The sequence below is a fragment of the Sycon ciliatum genome, chromosome 12 (assembly GCF_964019385.1).
Source record: "Sycon ciliatum chromosome 12, ocSycCili1.1, whole genome shotgun sequence".
Lineage (NCBI taxonomy): Eukaryota > Metazoa > Porifera > Calcarea > Leucosolenida > Sycettidae > Sycon > Sycon ciliatum.
The window spans coordinates 651,988-675,000 of record NC_088654.1 but is presented as its reverse complement, the minus strand read 5'-3'; the positions used below and the strand labels follow the sequence as shown (position 1 = coordinate 675,000).

The window sequence follows — 23,013 nt, the reverse complement described above, 5'->3', positions numbered from 1 at the left end:
TGATGTAGCTGCTTTGCAGAGACGTCTTACTGCACAAATTACAAATAAATGTTATTCTTCGATTAGAAAACCCAAGCGCTTTCAGAGCCCTCCGAAGAGAGTCCGGGATGAAACCACCCACACCTACCTCAACCGAAAAAGAAACGACCTGCCACCCATTTGTTCGGCATTGATCGGCCAGATCCGCATACCGCCTGTCCTTCCGCGAGTTACTGACACGGAATCTGTCCTCAGCACAAACTGTCAACTCCATCCAGAATGCAATCCTACGACTCGTAGAGTACAAAACTATATCTGGTCTTAGGGTGGTAAGTGCAACACAGCTAGGGAAAGAAATCTTTGCACTAACTGAGTCGACAAGAAGTTTCCAGTCTGAGGCCGCTGACAGGAGATCAGTCGTAACCAACTTCCGTCTGGGCTGAACGCAAACTGGCTTCTCTCCCGCCTTGCAAAACGAGATGGATTCAAGTTCATTTGAATTTTCGGTTTGTACAGTGTTTTCAGCAGTGCGGATTCGAATCTCCTCACGCATGTTCATGACGATGACCCCTAGTACGTTGTCGTGCCTCCAGGTGTAACGTCCCTGGTCCAGCGCTTTGCGACAAGCGCCAAGCACGTGGCGCGTAGTACAAGCCCAGGCACGGCTCAAACTACAGTACGGATCCATTACGGTGAGAGAGAGAGAGAGAGAGAGAGAGAGAGAGAGAGAGAGAGAGAGAGGGGGGAAGAGATGGGGGGGGGGGGGGTGAGTGAGTGCCAAATTAGTTCAGGAAACTATAGTAATGGACCAACAGCTGCGTTGCTTTCAGTGGGGGGGGGGGGGAGGGGCAATACGGAGAAGTTAGATCGGAGCTGCTGCCAGGCAGAGTAGTGTGCAGGCACTGGATCAGCAAGAAAGGGGCCACGAAAAGCAGCAAAAAAGGAAAGAAGAGAAGAAATAAACGTAAACGCAAAACATTCTGCACTGAGGTGATTCGAGAGCTCTACAGTCCATTTCAAAACTATAGACGCGTACCTAGGCAAAAACCGTTATGCCAGCATCTATACCACATAAAATCTGTGATCACTTTGTGCATAAATTTTTCCAAATTGGGCGTCTGTTATCCAATCCTTTAGAAACTATATGAGAGTAATTGTGGAGCGATCCTGAGCAATATTCCGAAAACTATTCTCAAAAAGTTCCAGCCAAATTTGAAATATTTCAAAAATCTTACGCGTCTTGAAGTTTTGAAATGCACTGTAGGGAGCAAGGTACAGTTCAGTGGGGTGAAGATAAGGTGATCGTTTTGGGACCGGAGAATGGAACATCGTCCAATTTAGCCAAAAAAAAGAAAAAAAGTCGATGGAACTACAAGTTAGACTATAATGTTCACTAACACCACCAGTTGAGAAACAATCCAAGTCCAGTTAGCAATGTTTTTCAGGAGTGGCATAATGATTATAGTGGTACATTGGACACATAGTTCCTTGGTCCTCTCTTTTTCCTTTAGATTCAATGATGTGTACATTGTTTTTATTATATGCCCAGATGTCTACCTTGACAATACTGTTCTTATTAACCTATTGGAGCGCATATTGTGAAGGATCCAATACTTGTGGACCCTGTACATGTGAAGGAATTGGGGTGAACAAAACCCTTACAAGCTGCAATGACCAAACACAGGTGTAAGTTAGATTTGTTGCATTGTGGTATTTTGTGTATTTTGCGGTATTTTGTGGTATTTTGTGGTATTTTGTGGTATTTTGTGGTATTTTGTGGTATTTTGTGGTATTTTGTGGTATTTTGTGGTATTTTGTGGTATTTTGTGGTATTTTGTGATATTTTGCGGTATTTTGTGATATTTTGTGGTATTTTGTGGTATTTTGTGGTATTTTGTGGTATTTTGTGGTATTTTGTGGTACTTTGTGGTATTTTGTGGTATTTTGTGGTATTTTGCTTGCATTGCTCCTGAGCCTGTTTTGAAGGTGGGAAAACCATGTCTGAGAAAACCGAACCATATGTGCAAGTCAATCTCTCCGATTTCGCTCATAATTTGCGGGCAGGTTCCCTAAGGGGACTAGATGGACAGTGCAAAGTCCTTGAAACCGTTTCTGAAAGGAACCTTGAAACTTGCACGCCCCTCAAGTACGGCCGAAAAAGGCATTTCTGCTAAGGACAAAACTCCATGGAAGCCAAACTTGCCTCACTTTAGAAAAGTTACCAGAGCAGTACCGCTTAGCCTCGCCATCATCCCAGAAGACAAGGGCCATCACCCTCGACGCCACAAATGATAGTCTTGCAAGGAACCCATTTACAAGCGCTGATAACACAACCAATTATTATTATTATTCCCGTAACTATGCAGAAGACGTTACTTCAGTAACGTCTGGCGCTAGCCAGGGTCCACACAGCTTTAATTCGGTATTTGTTTGTCTGTGTGTTTGTTTGTGTCACGCCTGGCGCTATCCGTATCTGACGGCAAAAAAGCATAGGATGTTATAAATTTTTCAATTCTCCTTTTTTCAGGCATATCCTGGGATTCGAACCCGCACTATCGCCCTACATGCATTCCCCCATACACTTCGCATTCATACCCATCAGGCGCGAGCACCGTATGAGTTTTTTGGTGTCTGGAAACCACCTTTTTTCGGGCAATCTTGCCAAAGGAAAAGCGTGCCTACTGGATTGGTTATCCTGCATAAGCGTCGATCGACGGGCAGTTTACAGTACAGTGTCTATGTCCTTATTTCGAAGTGAGAAAGAGTTGCTTTGCATGCAGTTCAAAATACATTATTCTCTCTTTCTTCAGTGGAGAGTAGCGACAGAAAGATCGATCTCTAGCTCTGGTTTGCTCCTGGATTGGCGATGACGCATGACGTTCAAGAAATCCGTTCTGTCTCGAAATTTGAGTCAAGCGCGCGCGTTGCAAGTCAGTTCAAGGATATGATTGACGATATCTCCTTCCAAACTGTTGACTCAAATCAAGATCTCCACAGCCTTTCGTTCTCACTCATGTGCGCAGCAGAGATGTTCGTCAAAAAACGTTGTCGACTGGAAGACGCAAAAATGCGCGTCCATGATCCACTTGTGCTGCTTCAGAACGAAGCGCTGCTCCGGCTGCGACTCAAGGACGCGGGGCTTCGCTTTTCTTCCGCGAGCTTCCATCGAAGCAAGGCCCATAACTCTTTATTGAAATCCTGTGGAACATTGCCAACACATGCACATGCTGAAAACTTCGTCATAAGAACAGAAAGAAAGATCCGTCGAATGTAAATAGACAGTAGTGTCGCCTGGGCGGCTAGGCCTATCAAACTTTTACGTGCTCAATATGACAAACATGTATATGACTCATATACATGTTTGTCATATTGAACTTATGAGTACATTGACTTTTGCACCCTCTTTGCAAATGCTTTTTGAAGTGCTGGTATGTAAAAGGTAACCCGTTTTATGCTGTTACCGGTTATACATGTACCAACATTTCCATGCAACATCGTCCCCTCCCTCCATTCCTCATTACTCTTATTTCTGTCTTTTCTACCTCTGTACCTGGTTCCCTCTCAGGCGTTTGTGCCCAGCCCTCGCCGTTATTTTCGACGGCATGTTCGAGGGATGCGCATGTGCACAAAATACATAATATACAGTGGGTCTCCAGAAATTTTTTTTACCAACTCTAGAAACCCCCCTTTCAAGACTCGGTGCACGCCACTGCCCATTCTTCCAAGTTGCTTTATGTTATTATATTGCATTTGAAAGCCCTATTTGGATATTGCGCGCAGCTGTATGTGGCTAGCTGTGTTTGATGGTACGGTACGGTACGGGAGACGGTGTCGTATTACCCTCGATCGTACCTGTCCCATACCTATCCCCTACAGTACCGTGCCATCAAAGACGGCTGGCCACAATGCATATTCAAATGGGGATTTCAAATGCAAGATCACAATGTGAAACAACTTGGAAGAATTAGTATGTATGCGAAGTGTTTCGGGGGATGCATGCAGGGCGCGCGATAGTGCGGGTTCGAATCTCAGGTTATGTCTTTAAAAAAAGGAATTTTTTAAAGAATTTATAACATCCCTATGCTTTTTTTGTCTAGGTCATCAAGGCAAAAAAAGCATAGCGTAGGGCCCTGAGCTTCCAAGCTCTCTCGTTAATGAATGGCCTCTGCCGGAATGACAACTACACCATAGCTCAGTGGTTAGAGCATCGCTGGCTACAAGTTAAGGTCCCTGGTTCGAGTCCTGGTGGCGACAGTCAGTTTTTTCTTCAGACTAGTCCCGTTTGTCTCTTTCCCTTAAACCAGTTAACATTTTATGACTTGGGGCTCCCCGCGTGCTAGTTTGTGCGTGAAGTGTGTGGGTCACAGTGAGGGCTGCGTCCCACCCGCCCGTGTGGATTCACAGGAAGTGTGAGTTACGAAGGGCACAACCGCTCGAAATACAGGTTGCGACTTCGGCGATGATTTTTGTTTAGGAATGGGTTTGCTTCCACACTGGAGCTCGCGCTATTCCCGCCGACGACTTGACACTTGACTGACTCACGACTGCCATCCAGAGAGCACGAGAAGTCCATCGAACCTTCGACTCGGCAGACCTGCAAGAAAGCACCACCCCTTGCTCAATACACAGTGTTTCGGGGAATTTACCCCTCATCAGTTGAGCTTAAGAGAGCATGTCTGAGAATACCAAAGTATGTGTGCAAGTGGATCTCTCCGATTTCGCTCAAAATTTGCAGGTAGGTTCCCTTTGGGGTGTGGATTGATTGTGCAAAGCCCTTGAAAATGTTTCGGAAGGAAACCTTGAAATTTGCATACCCCTCAAAAATGGCCGAAATATCACATTATTTATGGGTCTAGAAACGAGTCACGCCACAGCGTATATGAACAAGCTATGAACAAAACTCCATCAAGCCAACATTGCCTCACCTTAGAAGAGTTCCTGGAGCAGTACCGCTTAGCCACGCCAGCATCCCAGAAGATGAGGTCCATCACCCCCTGACGCCACAAATGATCGTCTTGAAAATAGCCAATTTACAAGCGCTGGCAAAACAGCCAGCTACGTCCTCAATTGGCCAGAACTATACACCGGCAGATAGTAGAACACCTCTTCTAGCGCTGAGGACATGTCCCCCATCTTCCTTTTGGGGTTTTCTTGAAATAAACTTTTTTGAATTTTTCCACTCGACCATGCTGAAATACGCCCAAAGTCATACCTGCGCAGGAAAGCTCGCCCCTCCGCCACATCTCCTCAGCAATTTCTACTCCAACACTAATCCCAAGGCCGCAGAACAAAGTGTAGTGTTGACTCTGACAAGGAAAAGCAGCGGTGATCACTTGTCACTCCAAACGACAAGCTTCTCCTTGCGCCACCAATAATTTTTTTTGCGACTGTTGATGCAAAAGTGACTGAAGGCCTGAGCGCAGTTTTTTAATTTTTTGCAAGATGCACGGTGAGATCGCGTGCTCTGTGACGTAGGATGACGCTTCCTGCATCACGATACGCGGCCATCGATCGCGAATGTGCCTGGAACGCTACTCGGAACAGACCATGATGGCAGAGGTACGATGAGCTTCATTTCCTGCTTGAACTGCTGAGAATCCCCACAAACTGTCCTTGTAGGAGTGTTGCAATCGCAGCAAGCCGTTGAAATATGCCCCGTACAGCATGGAGAGTTATTCGTCTTTCACGCTTACCTCCTGCAATCCCGAACATAAACCAACAGTAAAAGTCCCTTGTTTTCATGTCGATGCTCGACAAAAGCGGCTAGCTCGGTCCCTTTGTGTTGACTGGCACGCGAGCAGCACTGGCTGCACGCACTTGTCGCGTGAACTGCATGAGAGATTTCTTACGTCATAAAGAATGTGATTTCATCATCATTTCACTGGTCTTCGACCTACATGGTCAGGGAAAGTCCCGGTTCGTACGCCTACAACCCGGTCAGCGTGTTCTTGAGCGCAGTAACAACACAAGTGTGATCACTTCCAGACCAACGGGCGTTCAAGGCGAGTAACAAGCGCACTTGACAAAGGTGACTCTGAAATCTCGTGAGCCGTCGGCCACGCGACTTGGCATTCTTGCGTCACAAGGCACGTGATTTCACCGTGCATCTTGCAATAAATTCAAAAACTGCGCTCAGGCCTTCAGTCACTTTTGCATCAACAGTCGCACAAAAAAATTATTGGTAGGCTGAGGAAGATTGTGCCTGAAGAGCACCACTTATATAGTGCTGTCCAGGCACAAACATCACCGGGGATACAAACTTACAGAGGCACCCCGTTTCAAGCGCGACAAACACCTCGTGAACACCAGATAGCAGCGAGAGTCAGTTATCGCTCCTGGATGGTGAGAACAAACGGAGAGGACCCTCGGTCATTCACAACGCTGTCAACTCCAAACCAGCTAGTCGCACGGCGGCGCTGGGCACAACAGTACGAAATAGAGGTTGCGACTTCGGCGATGATTTTGATAAGGAATGGGTTTGCTCCCCCACTGGAGCTCGCGCTACTCCGCCGACGACTTGACACTTGGTTGACTCACCACTGCCATCCACAGAACTGGAAACGGAGTGTCTCTGCAAGTTGTATCCCTGGTGATGTTTGTGCCTGGACAGCACTATAATCCTTTCTACATTTATTTATGGCTCAACATCCGAGTTTCAGACATAATAATAATAATAATAATTTGAAACTCGGATGTTGAGCCATAAATAAATGTAGAAAAGAAAAGGACATATGGATACGAGTTAAGAGTAACTCTCCATCACTGTAACTGGATACTATATACAGTCAGAAAGTGCAATAACCAAGCACAAAACTGACAAGAGTACTGAGACATTCGACGTCCTGACACCTAGCTTCAACACATCTCCGTAGCGCTGACCGACAGCCTTCCAACTTGGAAGGTTCAAGGTTATGAAAAGACCAAAGAGGGGAAGGCAAGCGCAACGAAAACGAGCAAGGTTAGCGCTACGGAGATGTGTTGAAGCTAGGTGTCAGGACGTCGAATGTCTCAGTACTCTTGTCAGTTTTGTGCTTGGTTATTGCACTTTCTGACTGTATATAGTATCCAGTTACAGTGATGGAGAGTTACTCTAAACTCGTATCCATATGTCCTTTTCTTTTCTACAATAATAATAATAATAATAATGCACTTGAAAATACCGCCATTCCGGCAACAGGCTCTCAGCTGCACCAAATAAATAAATTTGCCAATATTTCGCCCATTGGGCGTCATCAGTGCATTAAGGAAGGGGAGGCCAAATTACGAAATATAAAGACGAATAATGCAGGCAGATGAATGTTCTAGAACTATCACATCGTGGTGAAACAATTGGCAAGGCCAGCAAACTAAACAATCATCACTTGTAAGGTGACCTAATAATAATCACTTGTAAGGTGACCTAAACAAAACGAAAGATGAGAAAACTAACACTAACACTAACACTAAAGTTTACAATCATCACCTGTAAGGTGACCTAAACAGAAGAAAGAAGACTAGTAAGACTATCACAGCACATACAAGAACACTTTCAAGTGTGGGAATGCTAAAGGCGATCTATGTATATGACAGCGGTGTATGTGCAAAGTATGTGTATGTGCTGTGTCAGGTGGTAAAGTCCAGTGGTAGCGAAGCTGTGGACGCAGCATACTGCTGCTACACTTCAACGCGGGAATGCGTATAATAATAATAATAAAAATAATAATAAAAGTAGCCACACACAAATAATAATAAAAGTAGAAAGGAAAAGGACATATGGAAACGAGTTAAGAGTAACTCTCCACCACTGTAACTAGATACTATATACAGCCAGGAAGTGCAACAACTAGGCACAAAACTGACAGAGTACTGAGACATTCGACGTCCTGACACCTAGCTTCAACACATCTCCTGTCAGTTTTGTGCCTAGTTGTTGCACTTTCTGACTGTATATAGTATCTAGTTACAGTGGTGGAGAGTTACTCTTAACTCGTTTCCATATGTCCTTTTCCTTTCTACTTTTATTATTGGCTCAATACCCGAGTTTCAAATAATAATAATAATAATAATAATAATAATAATAGCGCAACCGACCACCACACCTCAGAATACCATCTCCGTCGAGCTGCGGCTGTAAGCTGCTACGCACACTCTTAGGAGAGATAGGCTTTCCCCGCTGTAGAGCACTGATTTCCTCTGGGAAAGCTGACTGCTGGCACTAACATATGATGACATACTCGGCGCTGCGGATTTCATCTACGGACAGGGGGCCTGACACTCGCTCAGTGTTCAAGTGTCTTGCGTTGCTTGAGAAGCGATTGATCCAGGCAATGACCCGGGCCAGCTTGAGGAGGCTGCTGTAGCGCTCTGGATCCAATGCCGGTAAGGCGGCGACCGCCAGATAACTGAATTGAGCTATCTCCACTGCAGGCTTCTTCAGCTCTGCCGCCGCTGTTGCAGACAATGCCTTTCCTGGGGGCGGCGTGTGTAACCCGGACATGAATGGACCACACCACCAGAACTGGGAATCTGCGAGCTGACTTGCAGACATACCACGCGTCAACAGGTCGGCTGGGTTGCGGCTAGTAGCTACATGCTTCCATTGCTCGGGATCACTCGCTGTCTGAATCGTGCCAACTCTGTGGGCAACGAACGGCTTGTACTTTCGGCTCTGTCCACGAATCCAGCAGAGGACATCAGCACTGTCAGACCAGAACGTGACAGTACTCATCGTGAGATCAAGCGAAGGTAGAAGAGACTTCACTAGCTGCAAACCCAGAACTGCGGCCATCAATTCCAACCTAGGAATACTGTGGACAGCAAGCGGGGCGACTTTCATCTTCGACGCGACGAGACGCATTGAGTCGCTGCCATTGCTGAACTGCTGCCGGATGTAGACGACTGCGGCTTTTCGGAGGCATCCACAAACACTTCCACGCTGCTAGTTGCTGTTGTCGCTGCTGATTGTCGCAGGCACCTCGGAATTTGAACTCTTTTTAAATCTGGTAGCTCGGCGCACCACGCTTCAGCTGCACTGACGAGATCATCTGGCAAGTCGGCGTCCCAATCGAAGCCTTCGATTTACATGGATTTGAACAGGACTTTGGCTCGGGCGATGTACGGAGCTAGAAAGCCGAGCGGATCAAATATGATTGCCAGAATACGCAGAAACTGCCGCTTCGTCAGACTTGTAAAATCTGGCACCTTGTACTGAGTACTGAAATGTAAACATGTCGATCTCAGCCTGCCAGAGGACGCCGAGCGTCTTAATGTTCGGCAGCTGTTCGTCCGTGAGCTCGAGTTGACTTGCCCGATCCGCTTGTGGGATCTCAGCCAGAACCTCCGCCGAGTTAGAGAGCCACTTCCACGCGTGCATGTTAGCTTGGCCCCAGAGAGCCGACAAATCCGCGTATAAGGACTTGGCTGCTGCAACACCAGGTGCTGACGTCATGCTATCATCCATGTATGTGGAGTCCAGCACGACACTAGCAGCTTGCGGCATCTCTGAGCTGAGCGATCTGGCATGCTGCTGCGACACGTACTGCGCTAGGAATGGCAAAGCATTGACTCCGAACACCACGCTGCAGAATTCGTACACTTCTGGTGGCTTACTTGTGTCTGCGCGCCACAGAAATTGATGGTAGTGCCGGTCGTCTGAATTTAGGCTGATACGGAGGTACATCTGGGCAATATCGCAGACCAGTGCTATCGGCTCACGACGGAACCTAACCAGTACATTCACCAGGTGTTGCTGTAATTTGGGGCCGGGCAAGATAAAGTCGTTCAATGACTTGCCGTTCGACTTCGCTGCGGCGTCGAACACAATGCATACTTTTGTTGTGGCCTTGTCCGGCTTGACTATCGGGAAGTGGGGCAAGTACCACGAGTATCCGTCGTTGATGTCTGCGGGGTCAACCCGGCGCACATAGCCCTGGCTGATGTATTCCGCTATCGTAGCGGCGTAAACTTCTCCGAATGCAGCGTCTCGCCTCAGCCGCTGCTCGGTGTTGGCCAAACGCTTCAGAGCAGTGTGGTAGCTAGCATTACCTCCGGGCGGGTGATCCTTCCATGGAATGCCAACACTGTATTGGCTTCCAATGTGCTTCATCGACTTTGCGACCGTCTCCTGTGCATGTCGCTCATCTGGGGTTAGAAGTGCCGCTCCATCGGCCGTTGGCTGACTTTCCACTTCCCAGAACTTTCTCACCAGCTGGGTGAGGTCGGCGTCTGACTGAGTCATCAGACAATGGTGCATGCTGGCCGATACCCGGGAGTCTCCTGCCGTTTGACTGATGGGACCTACACATGTCCAGCCGAGTGGCGTTCTCCGGGCACTTGGCTTACCTGGACCACCGATGACTTCTTCTAGTGATACATGCAGGCTGCTGTTGTCAACGCTAATCAGAAGGTCAACTGTCGACCAATCACTGAGCTTTGGGAACTGGACATTCTCCAAGTGTGGCCAGCTCTTCTTGACAATCTCCCAGTCTACTGGTGTTAGCGACCGAGATACTGCTGGTACAGTGTTAGCACAGATGTCCACGCTTGTCTTTTTGGTCAAGTCAAACAGTGTGACGGTGACTGGCATACTCTGAAACGTTTCTTGGTGCCCATTCAGAGTAGACATTGTAATCTTCTTCGTCTCTCCGCGGAGACCAAGTGCACCTGCGGCACTTGCGCTGATCAGCGTCTGCGTCGCGCTGTCATCCAGGAACACATTGACCCGTATGGTTCGCTCGTTGTTGCTCAACAACACTGGCACAGTGCGCAGTGACCCTGGTGCTGCGCGGACATTACTCGCTGACATAACATTGCCGACGTTGTGCCTGAAGGTCGCTCCCCTTCAGTGCTGAGCTCCGGTTCGCTGTGTACTTTGTTCAACTTCGGTTTACGATGCAGCAACCAATTCTGTGTGTCGATGCACTTATCCACACCGCATTGTCTGGTCCTGGAACACTGCGCTCCACAGTGACCTGACCCAAGGCATCGATAGCATAGCCTTTTTCTCTTTTGCCAGGTCCCATCGTTTATCAACGGTCTTTTCCTTGAAAGACGGACATTTCCAGACGGGGTGCTGCTCGCTGAAAGCGGCACAGCTCTCGCTCTTCTTCTCTGCTAGGAAGACTCTTCCGGACGATTCTGCGTTTCTCGGTTTCCGGTCATTGAAACCACCACGTCGCTGTCTGGTGCTGGCAGTACTTGCGATGCTGTCAATGGTGAACAGTTCAAAGCCATCAAAAACAAAGTTGCCTTTGAGCAATTTGAGAGCTGCCCTTTTGCGATTCCTTGTCCTGAGCAGGATTCTGTATTCACTTCTTTTGCGATTCCTTGTCCTGAGCAGGATTCTGTATTCACTTCCACAAACGTCATCGGTAATCAAGTTCTTATTCAAAGTTCTGCAGAATCTTGGAACTCAAGCGATTATGTTCTTGTCCACTTTGCAAGCTGAGCAAATCGATGAGTCCCAGGTAACGTTCCCTTTTGAGGCACGCCACCCACTTTGATATGCTCTGAGCACTAAATGTTCAAAGCAACTTCAAGCGACATTTGGTTTGGTCCGCAATACTCGGTGATTCCGCCTTATGAAATAATAATTAACTGGAAAGTTTATTCTTTGGCCCGTATACGCGGCACCAGTAAACTATGGTGAGAGGATCTTAATGCATATGTGCAGCATTCGTATTCAAACATTTGAAGACAAAATTTAATGGTGAATGGTGGTAGACCAGAGCAAACGGTGATTGGTGGCAGATCAAGCTAAAAGTATGGCCCTGATGCTACTTGTTCATCCCTAGTCACCACCAACTGCTTTGTGTTGAAGGACAGGAAGGATTTTCCAAATTACCTGGGCCATTGTCACCACCTATGCCCTTGCCACCATCGAAAGTACACTTACACTCTCTCGGATATTGTCACCCTCATTTCATCTGTTTGTTGTGAATTCACTTTTGCCCCTTATGTGTTCTCTCTGCTTTTTTTAATGCTGTCCGCATCCTACATTTGAGTGCTAATTCTCACTGTTTTATATTTGATATTCAATGGTTTGAGGGAAAGACACAAACGGGAAAAGTCTGAAGAAAAAATGACTGTCCACCAGGACTCGAACCAGGGACCCTCGCTTGTAGCCAGCGATGCTCTAACCACTGAGCTATGGTGTAGCCGTCATTCCAGCAGAGACCGTTCGGCATTTTCTTCAGACTTCGTAACTCAAACTTCATGTGAATCCACACAGGCAGGTGGGAAGCAGCCCTCACTGTAACCCGTGTTTGTATTTTATATTGTTCACCTTCCTGCACATAGTCTGGTGTTTTAATTAAAAACTGCAGTGTGTCCAAGCGATAGTTGTCGCAATAAAACATGAGTGGAAAACTGTTCCCACCTCGTTCACTACTGTGTGTAAATAGTTATCATCAAACCTGCTCTGATATTTCTGTAATTTTTGGTGGTGTTATAATTATGTTTTCAGGATATTGACCTTTTTAAATCTGGCAGCGCTCAGAGAGTCTGCTTTTCAGGGTTCTACAGGCTTCACAAAAATGTAAGTAGTTTTGGTTACTTACTGTAAGAATGGGTTTGCTCCCACATTGGAGCTCGCGCTATTCCACTGACTTGACTTGACACTCGACTAACTCACGACTGCCATCCAGAGCACACGAGAAGTCCATCAAACCTTCGACTTGGCAAACCTGCAAGAAAGCACCACTCACCTACGAACAACACTAACATTCTCAAATGCACCCATCTCCTTGCTAGTCCTGATTGTTGCAATTCGTATTCAGACTCTTCTTTCACTGTCAAGTGCCGTGGTCCGCATCAGCTGAGCTTGAGCAGGTTGAGGAAGATTGTGCCTGAAGAGCACCATTTATAATTATAGTGCTCTCCAAGCACAAACATCACCAGGGATTCAAAATTACAGTGATGCTCCGTTTCCAGCGCGACAAACACCTGGTGAACACCAGATAGCAGCGTAATTTTGTGTCGCTCCTGGATGGTGAGAACACAAGTAGGGGACCCTGGGTCATTCACAACGCTGTAACCTCCAAACCAGCTACTCAAATGCCCGCGCTGGGCACAACAGTACGAAATAGTGGTTGCGACTTTGGCGATGATTTTCCTGGTGATGTTTGTGCCTGGAGAGCATATCATACATTTGGCAACGTTCAGGACGAGATACCAAATGATTATACACAGAAGACTTACGAGGTCGAAACACACGTCCACACTCACTTTCACACTGTCCCATACCCACGATCTCTCCCTCACTCAACTCACCGCTGGAATCTCCGCCTATTACGATCACACCAGAGCAGTTCAGGACAAGACAAAAGGGGAACAGTTGACTTCAAGATCAAAGCTAGAACGCTGAACTAGAACGACAGGGAAATTCAGCAGCACAACGGTACCTGATACAAACTTAGCCCTTTGGTGCCTGACTGAATTTTAGATTTTTCGTAGTTTTGGCTCAATTTTTTGGAAAGCCTATATCTCCGCAACCGTTTAGATGATGTAGCGACAAAAGTATGTATTCTGAATGGCAATACACAGCAAGATCCGATTTTTGAATTTTCAAGTCAGAAAAATCTACAATAGGGTCAGGGTACTGCGCTGGTCCAAGAACATCTTGGCCGCCAACACAACTCAGCACGCCGAATCCACTACCTCGTCCACGGCCTCCGCCACAGCCTCCGCCACACGCGCCACACACGCCACAATCAGCTGTTCGATCAGCTGGCTGAGCTCGACCAGCGCCGCGAGCAATTCCTCCGCGCAGCGCGAGCGGAGCACGTCCACGAACTGGCTGCGCTTGCCCTCGCCCTACAGCTTCTTGAAGCTCATCGTCGGAAATTTTGTCCTCATCTGAAGAGCTGCCGTTCTCAAGAATTTCACCGAAAACCAAATCATCGTTTAGTCGGTCTTCCTCAACTGATGACGGCAGGTTTCCGTCAGAGAAAAGAGCGTCAGATTTTTCACCATCGTCGTCTTCTGATTCTTCTTCTACAGGGGCATCATCGGCCTCCAGCTCTTCAAACAACTCAAGCGCTCCTGCAGCATCCATGACGGAGGTCAGCTGTAGTAGCCATGAACTGTACTAGTCGAAAACGAAGCGAAACAGCAACGTTTTGTTCATGTTGCGGGAGGCGTGCGTAGGCTGCCACGCTCGATTGACTTCCGCTGATCTGCGCGATCGTCGTTGATCACGACTCGACTTTTTCAAAAGCAACCTCCCTACTTTCTCTATTGCTATCTACAGGCCAGCTACTGAAGGGTCTCTGTACAAAAATCAGGCACCTGCGATTTACGAGACTGGCTCTGTGCTCGATTTTAGTATGCACTGTCAGCATAGGTCGAAATCGACCTACCGGCACCTAAGGGTTAGAGTAGAGGAGTAGAAAGATAATGATCTATGACGTGAGGCAGCTCACTAGTAAGGATATGACATCCCTCCACCATTATTAGATGAGGAACACATAAAGCAATAGTATGAAAAATGAGTTCACTATAATTTGCTGCTGATACGAGAAGCGAATTCAATGTAACACACTAAGGAATTGCAAATATCAACAGAGAGCTGAACGCAAAACCCAGCAGGTCTGCAGTTACAAGTTCAAACGATCAGGGGACTTCCTTGAGCGTGTAGACCTGCGCAACTTAGAGCTAGGAGAATTAACAGAGAAGACTGAGTAGAAGATTCAGCAGAAGGTGCAGCAGATGCAGAAGAGGAGAGCGATGTTGATTCCACATCCTGGTGGCTTGCGGCAATCTCTGGCTGTGACGGCGGCTGCGGTAATTCGGCATCTGCATGTGACGGCGGCTGTGCAGTTGCCAAAGTTAAAGTTGATGACGGCGATGACCGGTCGGATATGCCTGCACTCTTGGGTAGCATTTCTACTCCTTCGGACGGAAGACGGCGTCTAATGTGATCAGCATGGCGCTTCCAAATGCGACCATCATCCAGACGTACTGTAAACGTTGCTGGACCAAGACATTTTTCCAGCATACCAGGCATCCATTTAGGCGTAGATGTGAAGTTAATCACCCAGCATCACCACAACAGAGATCCGGCGCCCGAGCTGTGCTACGATCAACAGCACCACTTTGCCTGTTCAAGACACGTGCTGATGTATCTGGAAACATCAGGTCAAGACGAGAACGTGGCGTGCGGTTCATAAGCAGCTGAAATGGTGACTGGCCTGTTGTTGACTAAGGCGTTAAGCGATAATGAAACAGAAAGCGGTGTAACCGTGACACTAGGTCTCCACCAGCACCTGACAATTTCTTCAAGCACGATTTGACTGTTTGAACTGCTCGCTTAGCAAGACCGTTGCTTGCTGGGCGGTAGGGTGAAACCAAGGTATGCTTGATACCGTTACTTGAGCATAATTGTTGAAATTGCGAGCTGGTGAACACTGAGCCATTATCCGAGACAAGCTGTTGCGGAAGACCATGTGTAGAAAACACTCACGAAGCTTGCCAATGGTAGCTGTCGACGTAGCAGATGGAACGGCATGCACGTTGATGTACTTGCTGTGGCTGTCGACGATCACAAGTAGCATCTTGCATTCCACAGGGCCTGCATAATCAATATGCAGTCTGGTCCAGGGTTTGCCTGGCCACTCCCAGGGATGCAATGGCTGCAGTCCTGGAGACTTCTGGGTTGCTTGACATGGCTTACAGCTGCGGACCTTGAGTTCAATTTCGCCATCGATTGATGGCCACCAGACGTAGCTGCGGGCGAGAGACTTCATTCAGGTTATGCCGGGATGGCTGAAATGCAACCCTTCCAGTAACTTTTCTCGGCCTTGGGGCGGAACGACAACGCGAGACCCCAACAATAAGCACCCATCGATGATGGAGAGTTCACTTCGACGACGGTAGTACACTTGGTAATCACTAAGCATATCGTTAGGCCAGCCTTCCTGGAGTGGCACTCCGGCTTCATTTTCGACGCCCAGTTTTCGATGCCAAGACGAAGGTTGGTGAAAGAGAAGGCCCCTCGAACAAGAACGAGTCTCCAGAAGCGATCGAGTGGAGCAGGAATACGACTTTTGAATTTCGCCGAGCGAGCGCTGATGACGTAATGAGGGATTAGCTTGCCAGTGGAAATGCATCTGCGCACATACATTTCACACACTTTTTGGCCAATTTTCAATCGAAGTGGAGGTTGTTTTCTATGTTCTCTCAACGTCATGAGCGATCCCGTCTTCTATACCCTTCCAGGTACCCTGAAGGTTCTCCAGAGGAGAATTTATCTCCAGCAAAGCGTTGTTGATCCGCTAAATTCGTCTCGAGACATATTCACCCAGTGCAGTTCTGATAAATGTAGAATATTGAATCTGTGATAATTGTTGACGATGGAGAGAGAGGTTGATAGCCGCTGTCGCAGGGAAAGTGAAGCTGCTGGAAGTAACAACGGGGAGCTTGTTAGCATCACTTGATCAAAGCAGCTTGATGATATCGGGGAGTACTGACTATTTGTCTCGCCCTCAGTTTAGTGAATTTTATTACCAGAAATTATTCGATCAGGATCCCTTCTACAAGATGTGTAGTACAGGTGATTTCTGAACTTGACGATACGGAGACCGACCAGTAGACTTAACAACAATGTGTACCTGCAGGAAATTCACCCAAGGCTATTGCTAATGCTGTCCTCTTCAGTGGCGGTTGTTTTTTTAGTAAAAATATGTTGGACTCAGTATAAAGTCCATGCACTATGGTGTCCAACGCCCTATATAGAGTCCATTGGTCCAAAATCCATTATACAGCGTCCAGGAGTCCACTCAATTTTGATCAGCTCCATCCAGCCGCACAATCCCCTATAAGGAGTACACTTTTTCTACAAGTCCCCTATTCACTGTCCAGGAGTCCAGTTTATCCAGTCACACCATATCCTGTGTGTAGTAAAAAAATGAGAACAATCACCTTTTCAGTTTTGCTTGCCTCGTGGCAGCGCATTCCTTTCTTCACTGCAGCCATGGCTGCCAGTCTGCTGTGCAGTTGCTGCCAGTAATATTTCTCGAGGTAACCAAGGAGGAAAGGGAGACGTTCAATATCAAATCTGGAAAGCGTCTTGTGGTTCTCTGAAGACGTTTCATCAGTACGCGGGATGAAAGCAGAAATTGGAGAACGAGAAAATTTAGCACAGTTCAAATCTGACGAGTCAGGTACACTGACACTCTCTTTCCTTCGACGCCACAATGTCCCCTGTTTGACTGGCCATGGCTACCAGTTCTGCTGTGCAGTTGCTGACAGTAAGACGTTTGAACGGTTTCATCAGAGCGAGGGATGAAAGCAGAAAGCGGCCCTAGAACGAGAAAAGTTTAGCACAGTTCCAATCTGACGAGTCAGATACACTGACACTCTCTTTCGTTCGACGCCACAAGGATACCCTGTTTGACTGGACAAGAGCTGCCCGTACCACCGTATCAAAAGGCTGTCCAACAACATGGCAGGACAATGACTAAGGTAAGGAAGCTTTTACTCGTTTCGATTGGTCTGCTGTTCTGTCGTTATGAATGATTTTTTTTCCATTTTTCAAGGAGCGTATCGCGTTTGTTTGATGTTGCTTGAATGAATGCCCTAAAAGTAATCAACGACTTCATAGTTGCGTGACAATGATATCAGTCCCCAAGGACTGCAAGGACTTTGCATCAATCGTCTAGCTATAATCACTTGTATTTCATGATAAATGTATTTTTGTCCTGTGATAATTATTATGTGAACTCCACAACCTCTTCCTCTAGTATGATACCAAAATACAATGGGATCGACAAACGCAGTGCCAGTGTACTAGTAGTAGTAGGAGGAGGATTGCTTGTATGCCGATGACAAGGAAAAGCTTCTCAAGAAAATACTGTAATGTATTGCATGAAGTAATCGTTTTGATGTCACAAACATGACATCGTGTCAGTGAAATTGCCTCGTGACAACAAAACATTGCATTTCCATCTTGGGGAAGACTGTTTGACTGCAGATTGTTAAATCATCTCATTTTAATTTTGTTGCAGTGAAGAGAACCACTGTGGAGTACACTACATGTATGTTGGTGTGTCTGTGCCTCTTGAGTGTGCACAAACAGTCTTATTCCTTGTATTACTAATAGATTATTGTCCCCACCGTCACCTGTTCACAGCTCTTTGAGTGGATGAATTTTCATTGAGCATCACATTCGCTGAGAACTTAGTAGTAGTGTGCTTCCATGCATCATAGCGGTAATAAGCCTTGTGCTATCTATATATTTGTTGCAGGTGTGCTGATCTTCAGAAGCTTGCGGAACTGAGTGCTGCTGAACATTTGCATGGCCATGAGCAATGGTGAAGCTTGCTATTGCACTCTCAGCATGTGCTAGTATTATGCTGACTACTGCACTATGTTACTCTCTTACACTGTCAACCCCGGCCGGGGATGCCCTCGAGGATCTTTGTATCACCCACGAGCTCACGCAATATGTCCGAGAGCCCACTCGAGGTGCCAACACACTAGACCTAATCATGTCCACTTTCCAACAACCCATCAGCACCACTGTACTTGCCCCTTTAGGGCGCTCAGATCATGGAACTGTGATAGCTCAATTCCTGACCATTTCACCATGCCGGGGAGAGGCCACAACGCGTACTGTGTGGCGTTACGAGCGTCCTGACTGGGGGCGACTCAGAGCACACCTCAAGGCTGTCCCTTGGGCCTCCATTATCACGGACGATCCAGAGTTGTCTTGCTTACAAGTCACCAATACCATCGCTGCAGGCATGGACCAGTTCATTCCCCATAAGACTCTCGTCATCCGCTCATCTGATCCCAAGTGGTGGACCCCTGAGTGCACACAAGTGATGCGTATCAAGGACAGAGAATGGATAAAATGGCGGCACGGCTTCGGCAATGACGTCAAGAAGCAATCCTTCATCGACTCTGTTACCCGCGCTACCACCACACTTCAGCACTCCAGGCAGGAGAAGGAACGGCACCTTCGGGCCCGACTCACCTGCGGCTCGCTTCGCGACAAGGCATGGTGGTGCAACTTTAAAGGAGCATGCGGTCTTGGCCGAAACTCTGACATCCCCCTCCTCCTCGACAATGCCGGGAAGGAACACATTACCAGCAAGGAGAAGGCTGACTGCTTTGGTCACTTCTTTGCTGGCAAGTGCAGCCTGGGTGACAGGGACCTACATCGTGCCTCCCTTGGAACCCCAGCGCCTGCTCACCCACATCCCCCACTCACCCACGTCCACTTCCGCATCCAGAATGTTCACCGCCTCCTGCGCCGTCTCGACGCGTCGAAAGCCACAGGGCCGGACAGCATCTCCCCTCGTGTCCTGAAAGAATGCGCTCCGGTACTCGCACCGGTCCTGACCAAGCTTTTCTCATTGTGCTTCTGGCATGGATACCAACCTCAGGCCTGGAAGCTCGCCAATGTTGTTCCTGTGCATAAACGCTCATCTCGCTCACAGCTCAAGAACTACCGCCCCGTATCCCTCCTTAGTGTGATATCCAAGGTAATGGAGACCATTATCAACATGCAAATTACGAACTACCTCGAGGGTGACTCACTGCTTGCAGCGAATCAGTTTGGCTTCAGACGGAATCTGGGTACAGCCGACGCTCTTACTGCGCTACACCACTCCTGGGCATCCTCTATCGGACACGGGGGCGCAGCACGCGTACTTGCAGTTGACATCGCTGGAGCCTTCGACAAGGTCTCTCACGCAGGTGTCCTCTTCAAGCTTCAGCAATGTGGCATCCTAGAAATCCTCCGTGCATGGCTGACATCGTACCTGTCTAACCGAAGCATACAGTGTGTCGTCGGTGGTGCAACCTCCCGTCCATACCCCATCAAGGTGGGAGTCCCACAAGGCAGCATCTTGGGGCCGACCATGTTTCTCATATACATTAACGACGTATCAACATACCTTGCTGGGAACACGCAGCTGGAAGCCTATGCTGATGATACGACATTGTACACTCTTCTCCGTAACAATCTCCCCACTGCTGCTGCCTTGCTTCAGGACACCGTCAATCATCTGTCAGACTGGGGCAAGGAATGGCGAGTAGCGTTTGAGCCGTCGAAATCCCAGGCTATGACAGTCACGCTGCACAGAGCGCAGCTAGCCTTGCCCTCTTTCTTCTTTGGAGGCAACCCTGTGCCAGAGTCATCCACAATAAAGCTCTTGGGGTGACTTTTGATCCAAAGCTGTCCTTCGCGGAGCACATCCGCGCAGTTTCTATACGTGGCAAACAGCGCTTGGGCCTCCTGCGGCGAGCTGCGCCCTATCTCTCCCGAGAAGGCCGCCTCACGGTGTACAAGGGGTTTGTACGGCCCGTTTTGGAGTATGCTTCGTTCGCTTGTTTGGAACTGCTCCCTCCCATCTTGCACGCCTAGATAGCATCAAACGCCGTGCATTGCGCATCATTGGTTCCGGGACGGAGCTCCAGAGCCTCAGCCTACGGCGATACGTTGCTGCATTAACATACACTTACAAACTTCATTTTATCACCGGTCCGACTCAATTGCTAGCAGTCCTCCCACCAAGGCTTGAGCCCCGTGACGCCACTCGCACTCGAAACGATCTCCGCATGGCCGCCGGCCACAGTTACCAGCTACGAAATCCGCTACCGCGTCAAGCACCAGACACCATTCTCAGCTTTGATGTCACAAACATGACATCGTGTCAGTGAAATTGCCTCGTGACACTCCGTCGCCTGGTAGCTGCACTTGCCTATACCTACAAGCTCTGCTATCTGGATGCATCCAGCCCTCTGAAGCAGATGCTGCCCAAACCAGCCACTCACCGTGCCCCCGAGACAAGACTCACCCGTCAGTCTCTCCAGCTGCAGGATTCCCATCCATACCAGATGACAACTGGCCTGCCTGCCAACACAGTAGCTTCCCACATTGTGCAATCCAGCTGTGAATTACCTGCCGCCAGCTTTTCTAGACTCCGCCCTAACTCGCAAAAATCTTCAAAAGCTTAAGTGCAACGTCAACGAATACCTCCGCCGACAGGATTGGCGATGGTCCACGGACATTCTGCCTGTCGACCCACCTACATTCTAGTGCCCCGTCAATGACTCCCATTGCTACGAATGCGCTGCACACTAGTACTAGCTGTTGCTTGCCCTTGCTTTATTTTTTATTTTTGCTGACCCTTACAGCTCTATCTTTTGTTTTTGTGCGTGTTTCTGGCCGTGATGCCGAGACCTCAGGTCGGCAGAGCCATCAATGCCCCACCATCACTGCTGCACCTCGGTGCAGCCCCTTCTCAGTAGTTGTCACGTTTGCCCTTGTCTCAGTACCATTGTCTTCTGTATTAGTTGGGTATGTGAACATAGTAAAAAAACACACACACACACACTAATACATGTATGTAAACGTGCGCGAGCCCGTCCACGTACGCATTTGTTTCGTATAATTCTTTGTTATCCCTCTTTTACGTGTAAATGGGTGGTCGTTTGTATGGCTGTTGGAGTTGCGTGTGCATTGTGTCTCTACTCTTTTCTTGGTGTTCTTGGCGTTGTATAAGTGTGTGTGTGTATGTGTGTGTGCGTGCGCACGCGCACACAATAATTTGAAAACAATAAATTAATCCTTGGCTCTCCATCATGGCCTATTCTCTTTCGATTCTTGGTTTCTTTCTTGGTATTTTTCTTGGTATTTTCTTGGCGTTGTGTGGGTGTGTGCACGTGTGTGTATGTGTGTATGCGTGCAGAATGATTTGAGAACACTACATGATTGAGATAATATCTCAATCATTATTGTAATTTGCAGCGTCTGCGAAGAGACCACTTGATTTGTGGATGGTGTTTGTAGGGTTGTTGATGTAATGAAGTGGCTGCATTGGAGCCTCAATACTTATTTTTTATCTTTAGAAGTGACTGATATAAAGGATTAACTGCTCGCAACACATCCTATGTCTAATTTGAACTCTGGATAGGGGATGCCTGATTGGCTGGACTTTGTACAGGGAGTTTTGTCCACATACAGACTCTGTACAGTTGATAACAAAGTTTGGACTCTGTACAGTGGATTTTGAACCAATGGACTCTCTATAGGGGTGAAGCCAATTGGCTGGACTCTATACAGGGAGTGATGCCCATCTAAACTTTGAGCTCACAGTTGATTCCAAGTTTGGACTCTGTGCAGTGGATTTTGGACCAATGGACTCTATATAGGGGTTGGACATCATATAGGGGCTGGACGCTCTACTGAGTCCAACAAATATGTTCACTTCTCTCAGCATACTCCTGCATGGCAGCAAGAAGGTGCGCTATGGAATTCAATGCCACAATCTTCGCCCAGCTGTGGATGAAGCATGGTCAAGTCATGGCAGTACATATACTTGAACCAGATGAGAAATTGAAGTTTTGTGATGCGGAGTTTGACAGCCCCAGTGACCGAGTCAAGCGTTGTCTTTTGCCGTGGCACAAATTGCTGAAGAATCCGAGATCGTCTTGGAATTATGCACATGGATGCTACCAGAAATAATGGTGGCATGAACCATTGTGGAATGGGACAGCTCACGGAGAATACTGGAATAGCTCAAGTATCTCTAGATGTTTGTAAATCCTGTTCTGGCTGATAGCTTCGGCCTGCTGCGCCCGTCCACGTACAATAATGGGAACATGCATTTCTGTTTGAATGTATTTTAAATAGTTTTGTTTGATACCATGAGAACTCTGAAACTTTGCAGCACTGTGGATTATAATTATGTGGATACAACATTTATGGAAGGAACACATTGTTCAAATAATTATAGCACTGAATTGTTGAGATTGTGAGCACATTCCAATCAATACTCTACATATTTATAAGCGGTGGCAATCGTTTGGAATAAGTCGTGAGTTGTCAGAGTGCTCTAGTATATGAGAGAATGTTTTGTTTGTCTAATCGACGGCTCGTTTGAAGCCAGAGTTGTTTGAACTTGTTTCAGTCGACTTGATTCTAGACAGTAGTCGAAGGAGTATTATGAAGTATACACCAGGCGTAGTCCGTAAGGTATCTCGTGAGAATTCTGTCGGTACACATCAGGTATCAGCTTGCAAAGATGGCTCCTCTCTGTTTCTTGAAAG

The 23,013-nt window shown here is 47.5% G+C and overlaps 1 protein-coding gene across 1 annotated transcript in view; it reads left to right on the top strand.

The window, feature by feature from the left end:
* Positions 1-23,013, top strand: part of LOC135828787 (leucine-rich repeat-containing protein 15-like) — a 220,229-nt gene that overhangs the window by 23,960 nt on the left and 173,256 nt on the right. Inside the window, exons 3-4 of the mRNA XM_065341220.1 lie at positions 1,529-1,665; positions 12,422-12,493. Coding sequence (XP_065197292.1) covers positions 1,529-1,665; positions 12,422-12,493 — 209 coding nt within the window. The remainder of the gene's footprint in view (positions 1-1,528; positions 1,666-12,421; positions 12,494-23,013) is intronic.